Source organism: Orcinus orca, chromosome 15 (genome assembly GCF_937001465.1).
Source record: "Orcinus orca chromosome 15, mOrcOrc1.1, whole genome shotgun sequence".
NCBI classification, from domain to species: Eukaryota; Metazoa; Chordata; class Mammalia; order Artiodactyla; family Delphinidae; genus Orcinus; species Orcinus orca.
This window is the reverse complement of record NC_064573.1, coordinates 81,157,527-81,170,113: the sequence shown is the minus strand read 5'-3', so window position 1 is coordinate 81,170,113 and position 12,587 is coordinate 81,157,527. Positions and strand designations below refer to the sequence as shown.

Genomic DNA, 12,587 nt, shown 5'->3' with positions numbered 1-12,587 from the left:
TATGTACATTTTTTTTTAGACAATGCTATTGCACACTTAATAGAGTACAGTATAGTGTAAAATCTTCCATGTGGCTCTCTTTATTGTAGTATTTGCTTTTGTGGTTGTCTGGAATTGAACCCACAGTGTCTGCAAGGTATGGCTATATACTATATAATCCAGCAATTCCACTTCTGGAGTATATATTCAAAAGACATGAAATCGCTCTCCTTAAGAGGTCTGCACCCTTATGTTCATTGTAGCATTTGTGTATAATAGGAAAAACATGGTAAAAACCTAAGTATCCATCAACGGATAAATGGATAAAGAAAATGGTGTGTGTACACACACACTCTCTAGAATATTATTCAGCCATAAAAATGAAGGAAATCCTGCTGTTTGCAACAACATGGATGGATCTTAAGTGAAATAAGTCAGAGAAAGGCAAGTACTGTGTAATCTCACTTACATGTAAATCTTTTAAAAAGCAAACTCATAGAAACGTATATCAGATTGGTGGTTGCCAGGGGCGGGGAGTGGGGGAATTGGGTGAAGGTGGTCAGAAGGTACAAATTCCAGTTTTAAGACAAATGTGTTCTGGGATGTAATGTACAGCATGATGACTATAGGTAACAGAACTGTAGTGCATATATGAAAGTTGCTAAGAATAGATCTTAAGTTCTCATCATAAGGAAAAAATTGTAACTGTGAGGTGATGGATATTAACTGATTGTAGTAATTTCACATTGTATGTATATATCAGATGTTTTACACCCTAAACTTACAGTGTTACAGCTGGTTTATATCTCAGTAAAATGGGAGAAGTCGATTACAGTTAAACAGTCTAGTTAGTAAAATATTGTCTGATGAAGCAATTTACATAGTGTTGGAATATTGTTAGAATAAACAGTTTTCACCTGTTCCTAGAATGATTAAACACAGCTCAGAGAAATAGAAGCAAAGATACATGACCAAATAAGGTTTGTTGTCTTTTGCCTTTTCCCCCATATGCAGTTGTTTCACAACAAGAAGGATGGGAGAACAAGGCTAGTTAGAGATGTAGATCTAAGCCATCTGTAACCAAATAACAGTAGAAATCATTATTTTAGTTGTTCCCGTAAGTTATATCTCTTTGTGTAAAGATATAAGTTCTTAGTCTTAAGAACTTGTATATAAGCAGAACAGCAAATAGTCTAAAACAGAAATCAGCGTGGGAAAAACGAAAGAAATCAGTGTGGATGTATTAGAAGCAGAGGGTTTTGAGACCTAGAGCCCTTTATTCATCACTGTGAGAGTAGCTAAGACGTTAAGAACAATGAGAAATGAAGAACTTGGAAAGATCTCCCCAATCATCAGATCATGATGGACCAGTTGATCTTGAAGGCTGACCTGAATTTCATGGAGCTGGCATTTCCTCATTTCCTATAATCATCTCCTCCCCTTCTCCCCTCTCCCTGTGACTCAGTGATAGTCACAGTACCAATAAGTGCCAACCTTTCCAATCCTTATCAGTGTGATTAAGATTTGGGGAAAATTAGAAGAAAGACATGGTATAGGGAGCACATTTCCTAAGTGTGACACAAAACCACCAAGATCACCAGATTTGACTATGTAAAAATATAAAACAACTTTTGTTTTGAAGATGATAAAAGAATTTTAAAAAATAAAGTGTTTGGTGTTAACAGTGGTCAGAAAAATACAGGATTGAGAGTATGGGGAAATGGCAAGAAAATAAATTTTGGTGGAAGTATACATCTGTAGGAAAATTCTGTTTCTGTGAATCTTTTCTCCAGAAGTAATCTAAGTGCACAAAGATGTTCTCTATATAACATTGTAATAGGAAAATTGGAAACACCTAGATGGCTATGAAAATGGTGACTGATTAATTTAGTCCATCCACAGTATGGCTATGAAATACCTGTGACCTTGAGCAAGTTAGCCTTTTGTGACTCATTTTCCTCATCTGTAAACCGGGAATGAAGATAATCAGACCTTCCCTAGAATTGTGAAGATTAAGAGTTAGTAACTCATAAAGCTCTTGTAGTAGTGCTTGGTATAGAATAAGCATTCTCCAAAGTTTAGCTTTAGAGATTATTGCTTTAGCTTTAGGTATTATTATTATGTAGCCATTAAAAAAGAATGAGACAGATAAGTATATACTAATGTAAAAGGAGATTTGTGATTTTTATTTTAATGAAGTTTTAATAAGTGTTAGCCATAGAGAAAGGTATCTGATAAATACTGTTAACAGCTAGATATTTGGATGAAGGGAGCGAGGGATGGGTTATCACCTCGTAAAAAGCATACTTTACTTTTGTAATAAAGAGGAATTTATGTTGGTATCCCAGATATTGTATACTCTAAATTTGCCTAATGATGGGCTGCCTCCACAGCATCTAATGAGCCGGCTATCTTCCATTCTAGTAGCTGGAAACTTGCCTGTCTAGGAACCGCCATGCCATTTTTATTGGTAGTTATATATTACACCAGTTTTATTATAAAATGTTCCTTTATAAGGAGCTAAAATATACTTGTCTGTTTTATACGTTAGTTTTTTGCTTTGGAGCACATAGAAGTCTGATTCCTCTTCCTATGGTGGCCTGTTACGTAGTTGAAGGTAAATTCGTCTCCCTTTTAGAGCTGGGGGGAGACCTCAACTAAAACTCTGAGAGCGTGCAACTTGTCCAAAAGCGTGTGGCAGTTTATGGTAGAACTGGGAGTCTCGAGTGTTAATGGTGTGGTGTATCCTAAAATTTTTATTTTCAGGTTAGTCTTGGCTCTTTCTGTTGTTCCTGTAATTATTTTTAAACCCTTTACCATCTTGATGGCTTTTTTGGTGCCCAGACTTGAATGCAGTTAATGTAAGTGGAGTCTGGTTGATATTCTAGACCTTATCCTCCACTCTTACACATAAGGACATTTCTTTAGCAATCTTAATTGCCCTACCAGCTAAAACCCATGAGTCTTTTTCATGCTTCTCTTTCCCCACTACATCTAGTCCTCTACTAGCATACATGTATTTTGTTTTTAGTCTAAATTTTAAGCAGCAATCACTGTTAAACCTCATTCAGCTCAACCAAGTCTTAGGTCTGTTTGGATCCTGATTTTTTCGTTGTTCCAAGCTTTGTGACATTCTTCAACTTGATAATTATCATAAGTTTCTGGTGCTTGTTTTTTAAAGAAAATAATGTGTGTGCAGGTACTTCATTCCTTAACAAATATTTTACTTGGTAGCCACTATGTGCCAGCATAATACCAGGACCTGGGAAATCAGTGGTGACTAAGTGACTGCCGCCTTGGAGGTTTTGAGTCTAGTGAGGAAGACACATCAAATATATAATGTGGTGAGTGTTAGGAAAGGACAGCTCTCTGTTAGGTTGGTATCCCTTAATCTTGGAAGTTCAAGGAAAGCCTTGCTTTTTGTGAAGACTCAGAACTTTGAGGAACTGAAGAGCATTGTTTGAAGCTTAGAGGGAAGGGGAGAGTCATAAAAAGTAAGAGCAATTGGGTCGTGGAGGGTGTTAAAAACCATGGTTAAGATACTAAACTTTATTTAGAGTCCAGTAGGAAGAAGCTGTTCAAAGGTTTTAAAGAAAAGAATTATATATCTGCATTTTTAAAAGATGAGTTTCATTTCATCATAGATAATACATCCAAAAAACCAGACTGGGAACAAATATGGTATAAAGTATGGCAGTTTGTAATGTTCCTTCCATGCTCACCCTGAGGCCTAGAAGTAGTTTTAAGTAGGCAAGTAGGGCTTCTCAAGTGAAGAATTTCATTCATTCTTCCTGACTACAAAATTTATGAACCAAATTGCAAAGAGTGAAAGTATTTGAGTCATAGTTAAATGTTTAAGTAATTTAGGTTAATTCATTCTATTGTGGGTCATTTTTCCTCAGCCATCTAAACTCAGAAACAGTAGTGGTATTTAGGAGATAATTTCTGATCTTATGTATAGTTTTCTCTTAAAAAAAGATTTGAATAACTGGTAGAATTTGCCACAATAAACTAGATGTTTTTCCTTATATATAATCAATTCAAAAAAGACTTTTTCTAAGTAGTGCTGATTTTAACCATCAGTCTTTTTGACATAATGATATAAACAATGTTAAAGTATCCTGGCTTTATAAAACTCCTTCCTAGGTTTTAAGGTAAAGAAAGCTTGTGTTCATTCGATTCTAAAATGTGGCCAAGTAATAATTTCCTTTAAATGACTTTTATTCGCCTTCTTGGTAACCTAGCATAAAGTATACATTGAAGAATTTGTTCAGAGTGGAAATCTGTGATAGCAGGTTTTAAAGAGCTACAGACTTAAGGAGCCAAGAGCTGAATTTGAAGTGTCAGATGTTAAACAAATAGAAGGTAGTTTATAACAGAGTTTATTATTTTATTACACTGCCTGAACTCAAGAGACAAAGAAAAAAAATTTCAGAGGAAAATATTGCAGAGCATCCCCTTGGCAAGAGTAAGAATTTTCCACTACCACTTGCCCTAAGGGCACTGACATTCCCCATCGGGGAAATATCACTGGATGTGATCATCAGAACAGGCTGCCTACTCCTCATGCACAAAACTGTCTGGAATTCACAGAAGCCTGCAGACAAAGCAAAATTATTTCTTAGTGGAAAAGTATTCATTGAATCTTTGCTTTCATGGATTTTTTACTTCCTTAGACAACCAGCTTCCTAACAGATTTAATCCTAAATTGACTCCTACAAACAAAAAGCACAGAGTCACACAGTAATATAAAGGAAGTCTTTCATTAATTGAGGTTCCTTAGGTAAGACTCCTTTTACTTACTGCCTTTAGTTTTTCCTGTGTAAAATGAGGACTTGAGTTGGGTTGGTCAAGATGATGTGAGGGAGGGTCTGTCTAGCTAGGAGAATACTAGAATTTGGCAGGTTTTTAAAACCAGTTTGGATTTATGCTATTTAGTACCCTTCCACAAAGAGATCGGTTTATAATGGAAACAAATTAAATGTGAAACTTTAAGGTAGTACATTTCCCAAGTGTTGGGGGATTTAGGGTCTTCTTGGCCTAGAGCTGTGGCATACGTGGCACATGAGAAACAGCACATAGTAAAGGCTATTCTAAACAGGCCCTTCACAGGATCTGTGACACCAGGTACTAAGCCTTTTCTTTTTTCTTATATTAATTTTTTAGTGTGCTTGGAGAATTTCTTTAAAATATGAATTCCTGGACCCCAGACTCTTGAAGAGCAGGTCCTGAGATTCTGTAGTTTATAAAAGGCCCCCAGGTCATCTCTTAATTTTAGAATGGCTGTTACAGGATGGAAGAAAAGTGAAGAAGAACTTGAGGTCAGTTTTTTTTTTTTTTTTTTTTTTTTTGTGGTACGTGGGCCTCTCACTGTTGTGGCCTCTCCCGTTGCGGAGCACAGGCTCCGGACGCGCAGGCTCAGCGGCCATGGCTCACGGGCCCAGCCGCTCTGCGGCATGTGGGAGCTTCCCGGACGGGGGCACAAACCTGCATCCCCTCCATCGGCAGGCGGACTCTCATCCACTGTGCCACCAGGGAAGCCTTTGAGATCAGTTTTTAAGGACTTCCCAGTCACTTGTTCCACCAGCATTTTAAACTTATTTATTTTTGGCTGCGTTGGGTCTTTGTTGCTGTGCACGGGCTTTCTCTAGTTGTGGTGAGCGGGGGCTACTCTTTGCTGAGGTGCACGGGCTTCTCATTGCGGTGGCTTCTCTTGTTGCGGAGCACGGGCTCTAGCGCACAGGCGTTAGTAGTTGTGGCACGCAGGCTCAGTAGTTGTGGCTCACAGGCTCTAGAGAACAGGCTCAGTAGTTGTGGCACACAGGCTTAGTTGCTCTGCGGCATGTGGTATCTTCCCGGACCAGGGCTAGAACCCATGTCCCCTGCATTGGCAGGCGGATTCTTAACCACTGCGCCACCAGGGAAGTCCCTCCATTAGCATTTTACATTTGACTCATTCTTGAATATTTAACCAATAATTAAATGTATATGAATACAATTTTTGTGCAACAAAGAGACAGCCTTCATATATTTAAAACATATAGGGGGAAAAATAGCTGGTTTCTTTGTAGTGCCAGTTTAAATATAATTTTAAATGCTGCATATATAGTATCAATTCCACCTTAAACTAGTAGCTTATATGTTGACTGTGCTACCCAGGAAAGAAATTTAATCTTGGTATTTCTTGCCTCAAAAACACATTTTTCATTCATTTTTAATCCTCTGAGCTTCCACTGAAACAGCAAAGTAAATGGCAAGATAAAACTTTTGGGTCCTCAATTTGAATATTAGATTTGTTGGCCTTAATTAAATTGTGGCCAGGTATATGAGAGTATGAGCTAGGGTTAATATGTGAAATTGTTTAAAAAGAAGTAAGAGATTCAACTTTCAGTATAAAATGATGCCTTCTGCTTCCCCCCCTCCCTTTTTTTTTTTTTTTTTGGCTGCACCACTTGGCATGCGGGATCTTAGTTCCCCAACCAGGGATCGAACCCTGTGCCCCCTGCAGTGGAAGTGAGGAGTCCTAGCCACTGGGTCGCCAGGAAATTCCCGGCATTGTGCTTTTAGATTGCTGGTTTATGTTCAGTTGTTACAGTGCAGACATGCTTATAGATTGTGGCGACCTCTATACCATGTTAGAAGTTTTCCACTCCTGTAGGATCATGACATAAATTGCTTCAGACCTTAAAGGAACATTTTCAGGTAATTTTTCCATTTAGGGTCATATGCTCATCATTGAACTTGCATTCTTTTCATGTTCAGGGTCATGTGGGGTAAAATTAATTATGACAAACAGAACTAATACAGGAAATTTTTTTTTTGCGGTACGCGGGCCTCTCACTGCTGTGGCCTCTCCTGTTGCAGAGCACAGGCTCCGGACACGCAGGCTCAGTGGCCATGGCTTATGGGCCTAGCCGCTCCACGGCACGTGGGATCTTCCCGGACCGGGGCACGAACCCGTGTCCCCTACATCGGCAGGTGGACTCTCCTGCGCCACCAGGGAAGCCCGGAAAAAGTTTTGTTTTTCTTTTTATTTTATTTTATTTTTTGGCCATGCTGTTCAGCTTGCAGGATCTTAGTTCCCCAACCAGGGATCGAACCCGTGCCCTTGGCAGTGAATGTGTAGTCCTAACAACTAGACTCCCAGGGAATTCCCTAAATTGATTTTAAAGTTTTATCTTCATGGGGTATTTTAGGTGTTGAAGGTCACTAAAGTTTAGGGTATGGTTACTTTATTGTAGTATGAGCAGAATTATATTAAAATGAAAGGTTCTAATTTCTTCAGTCTGAATATTGCTGTTTGTTGCATAAGCATTTCCAGCAGGAATTTCACCTTAACTTAATGTGTCCCTGCAGTCAAATGCAGGGATGATCTTTGCCTCTTGAGATTATATATTGGCAATCTCTTTCTGTGCCACCTTGTGACCACATTTCCTACTTAGGTTATAGGGTTGTTTCATGAACTAGAGCTCAGAAAGCACACCATACTCTCCCTGAATTTAAAAGCTCTGAGATACAGAAAAATTAGAACTAAACTAAAGGTTTAACAAATGAAATAAATCTACTTCTTGGACAGAATGGCTGTTTTGCCAGTTTATGTATAACCAGTGACAGTTACAGTTCAGTATAGTAGGGTAAGTCTTGAAAATTAAGATTTAACTTAGAAATACCATATGCAGTTGCGGGGGGGGACTGTGCTTATTGTTTTGACTTTTAGCTGTCCTTCCATAAGACTTCTAAAACCACTGTAGTACCTTTCAGAAAGCCAGGGAAAGCTGTTGTATACTTATTTTTTACTCTCCAGTTGCTTTGGTACTGATGCGAACTCATCCAGTAATATTTGAACACCTACAGTACACTGGGCATTGTTCTCAAGGTGCAGGTGAAATATTGGCTTTATCTGTTCCTGGGTCTGTGTTGTGGCATTTACTTCAAATACGTCAAGGAAAGGGGCTAAGACATGGTCTGTTTAAGAGCTGTTAAAGGGACTGTTTGGCCCAGAAAAGAAAACTCAGTTGACTTAAAGATCTTCTAGAGGTTTTGCAAGAGGTTTATTCATTTATCTGATAATTCAGACTTCAAAAGGTACCAAAGGGTACAAGGTGAAAAGTCTCCTGCCACTCATGCCCTGCTCCCTAGTGGTACAAGTCTGTTACACCTTCCCAGAGGTATGTTCTCATACCAGTGGAGCTCCATATACATGATGCTTCACACTTGTGTTTTCCCCACTTAATGTACAGTATGTCTTAGAGGAAGTTTTTACTTTAGTATGAATACAGTTGTCTCTTTTTTCTACTGCTGATTAAAAAAAAACTAACCACATACAGCAAGCATATCTGTAGAATAAATTCTTTGTAGTGGAATTTATGGGATAAAAAGATTGTGCTTTGCATTTTTTTTTTTTTTTTTGGCTGCGCCGTGCGGCTTGCGGGGATCCCAGGTCCCCGACCAGGAATCGAACCCACGCCCTCAGCAGTGAAAGCAAAGCGTGGAGTCCCAACCACTGGACCACCAGGGAACTCCTGTGCTTTGCAATTTTGATATGTATTGCCAGTTTGCCCTCCAGAGATTTTGTAAGTTTTTTTCTTCGTACTCAGCAGTGTATATAGGGTCGTCACAAAGTCTGGACGCGTAGTTGAATTAAGAATACTAAATGGGTTACTAACATTACATGGTATGTTTAGTGACATATTCAGTTTATCCTTGTTAGTGCACTAACACCGAGTTTTCATTAATATCTGCTCATGCACTTGCCTCTAAATGATTTGTGCCTCTGGTTTTGTTTTGGTTTGTTTTTTTGCTTATTAAAACTAAACTTGCCACATCTTACAGTCACCCTGTATAAGAAGCCGTTTCTATACATCCTTTCAAACTTGGTGCATTTTTCTCAACTCCTTTGTCAATTTGATAGTTTAAAAGTGGTCTCTCTGTGTAGTTTTATCTTGCCTTTCTTTTATGAGTGATATTAATTGAGCATCTTTTTATAGAGGCATGTTTCCTGTTCATGGTAATTTGGCTTTCTTAGTGGAATAAATCATGGCTTGTACAATTCAGTCCCCTTCACCATGCTGTGTGTGTGTGTAGGTGTGCAAATAATGTGTACTTAGAGCTGTTTGCCCGAGTATCATTATTCTCTTCTTGTGTACTTCAAATCTTGTATCTATCCAGGAAGAGTTTTTATGACCCTGAGAATAAGTTGATTATATTGCTTATTGTAGCAGATTTTTTTTTTTTTCCCCTCCCTGCCATGCCATGTGGCCTGCAGGATCTTAGTTCCCCAGGATCAAACCCGTGCCCCCTGCAGTGGGAGCTCGGAGTCCTAACCACTGGACTGCCAGGGAATTCCCTATAGCAGATTTTTATATATTTGTGCTGTATACAGGCTATTTATTTCCTTTAAAAATTGTGTTTGATTTGGAGACAGATTTTTCTTTATGTAACATGATTGCAAAAGTTGCTTATTTTAGCTTTTTTTCTTCCCCAATTAGTTGGTGACAAAGTTCCTGCTGATATAAGATTAACTTCCATCAGATCTACTACTCTAAGAGTTGACCAGTCAATTCTCACAGGTAAATATTATGTATTGGAACGTTGTTGAATTTCTGAAGGCTCCCTCAGATTCCATGCTAATAATTGAGTTGACTTCTTGCCTCACTGTCTCTCTTTTTTTTTTTTTTTTTGCGCTATGCGGGCCTCTCACTGCTGTGGCCTCTCCCATTGCGGAGCACAGGCTCGGGATGCGCAGGCTCAGCGGCCATGGCTCACGGGCCTAGCTGCTCCGCGGCATGTGGGATCTTCCCAGACCGGGGCACGAACCCGTGTCCCCTGCATCGGCAGGCAGACTCTCAACCACTGTTCCACCAGGGAAGCCCCCCCACTGTCTCTTAATCCTCTCCAGGATATTTATTTCTTAATGCTTTATCAGTTAGGCTTTTTGCCAATACATGAGGTAAAGCTATGATTTAAAAACAATTGGCTTTCATCTCATAAGGCCTATTTATCTTTAAATTTTATTAAAAATTAGTTTTGATTTAAACTTAACTTTTAAAAATTTTTTAAAGGGTTACAAATTCCTTCAGTAGCAGAGGTAATATTCTTAAGGTTGAAGTAGTGTTGTCTCTCTGTTTTGTGGAAAGTGCATTAATTACTTAGTGTTCTTTTTCCAAGCAGGATACAGACTCCAGGAATGCTAATCTCACATCTGACATACTTTGCAGTAAACAGATGTACAATTAACAAAAGTTAGCACCCTCTAAAATGGTGAATGTTTACTACCTAAAGTTTGCACACTTAGATTTGGGATTGTTTGGAACATTTTCCCGTTTTTGTCTGATACAGGCACAGTCTAGGGTGGAGGGTTCATATTAACTGGATGGAAGTAAGGTGGTCAGAAGATTAAACACAATGCTAACCTGAATTAAATAGAGAGTAAATATAAAATTCAAAGATTTATCTGATTATTAGTTTTGAAAAGCAACTCATGTCATAGAAGTAGGGATGTGAGTAACCTGGGCTCTGTTTTTTATTGTTTCTTTATGAATAGCTTATCTACTAAAACTCCCATTAGCAGCAACAACCTGGAAGCTGATTAAGCCATAAAATGGTAGGGAATTGATGGGGTTGAATGTATGAAATTCTCATATTGTGCCTACAAAAATAATTTCCATTTTAAAACTTTCCATAGAGTTTCTTGAATGTTGTTTTTTTGTTTAAAAGTCATACTCTAGTTTTAGGCTAGATTGAAGAACCAGATTCTTTTGTTAAATTTTGAGAGTGAAATTTCCTACCTGGAATTTGACCTAACAACTAGGGCCATATTTCACCCTCATTATATACAGTTAACCCTTGAATAACATGGGTTTGAATTGTGTGGGTTCACTTATCTGCGGATTTTTTTCAATAGTATATACTACAGTACTTACTATACTAGTTGGTTGAATCCTCAGATGCAGAACCGCAAATATAGAGGAATTGCATATACGGAGGGCCAACCATGAGTTCTGTGCAGATTTATGACTGTGCAGAGGGTTGGTGCCCCTAACTCCTGCGGTTTTCAAGGATCAACTGCATTTCATAAGTGATGTTAAGTTGAAACCAGATTCAGACATTGTGAAAGTTCTAAGAAGTAGTCTCTTACTTCTTAGAGACTTCTACTTACTTCTTAGTAGACTTACTTCTTAGTCTCTTGCTGTTTTTCATTTTGGTTTATTGAAATAGAATGGTCTGATTACTGCATGCAGATATTTCTAGAACAATGTTTTCATTTCTCATCTTTGGCATTATTGAACAAAAACAAAAACAGGCTTTCCAGTGGATGATCCTCAGTATTCATATACTGTACCTACAGTTTGTTTATTTTGTTAAAAGTAAATATACTTTCACCTTAAGTATCAGAGTGTATGTGTATATAAATATACAACAAATCTACATTCATAATATTAGAGTATAAAATGATACCTGAAAATGAACTAAATTTGTATAGTTATTCAAGAAAATAAAGGTAATTGGGATTTTACTTCAAAATTAAATTCCTTTATTTTGATTTTTTTTCTTTGAAATTAGTTTCTATTACTGAATTTTACTAGTTTATGTTCTTTTGAATGAATTGGGCCTTTTTTTCTTTTTCCTGAGAGTGGTAGTGGCATGAGCGGATGAGGGTACCAAGGTTCTAGGTGCACACTGCACAGATCTAAACAAACCTTCTGTATCACAACCTGCTTAGGTGAATCTGTCTCTGTCATCAAGCACACTGATCCCGTCCCTGACCCACGGGCCGTCAATCAAGATAAGAAGAACATGCTCTTTTCTGTGAGTACTTTGTTTGGAAAAGACTTAGCCTATAAAGGGATGTTTTCAAAATGATGTGGATGATAACTGTGTGTAGTTCACAACCTGTGTTTAGAGAGAAAGCAAATGTGGCAAACCATTAATAATTGGTGAGTCTGGATGAAAATGGAATGGATGTTCATTGTACTACTTCAATTTTTCTGTTAAATTTTTTTGAAATAGAAAGTTGGGAAATTTATAGTTTTCGTTTGTTTAGAACTTAAAGTGGTATTTCAAGTAGTGGGCTTTTGTGGGTTAGTATGGGAATCTAACCACCCCATAGTAAGTAAAAAAAGTAGAGCTACAATGAAAATAATGAAGCCCTGTTCTTCCAACATTTAGGAATTAAAATGGGTTGGGGGGAACCTTACACTTGATTGTATTGATCTTTGAATACTAGTGCTTAAGTGGAGGTCCTCAAGGACAGCCCATGGTCCTGGTTGCCCTTCTTATTATGGGTGATAAAAGTAGGAGGGGTTGAGTTGTTGGAGCCAGAGGTGGAGAATGCTTAGGGTTGAGAGCTGTATGAAGTATGAAAAGTCAGGAACACAGAGGGGTTAAGCGCTGTCCCAGGCCAAAGCTAGTCTGCAAGCCAGGCTCAGTATTGTGAATAGAGATTCAAGGTGGCTGGTGTAGAGGGCTCTGGGGCAAGTAGGTACCATTCTGATTTCATGGAGAATCAAATCAGAGAGAGATGGACCACACTGCCTGCATGAGGTATTGCTCATCATCAAAGTTAGATGGCTGGTTGCCACTGGAAGGCCCAGTAGAATGTGGTGAGA

At 38.3% G+C, this 12,587-nt stretch overlaps 1 protein-coding gene across 3 annotated transcripts in view; it reads left to right on the top strand.

Annotated features, from left to right (window-relative positions):
* Window positions 1–12,587, top strand: part of ATP2A2 (ATPase sarcoplasmic/endoplasmic reticulum Ca2+ transporting 2) — a 61,045-nt gene that overhangs the window by 23,194 nt on the left and 25,264 nt on the right. For all 3 annotated transcript variants that reach the window (XR_004486996.2, XM_049698442.1, XM_004276723.4), the window contains exons 6-7: window positions 9,468–9,548; window positions 11,702–11,787. Coding sequence is in view for 2 of the 3 variants with exons in the window: in XM_049698442.1 (XP_049554399.1) it covers window positions 9,468–9,548; window positions 11,702–11,787 (167 nt within the window). In the remaining variant the exon portion in view is untranslated. The remainder of the gene's footprint in view (window positions 1–9,467; window positions 9,549–11,701; window positions 11,788–12,587) is intronic.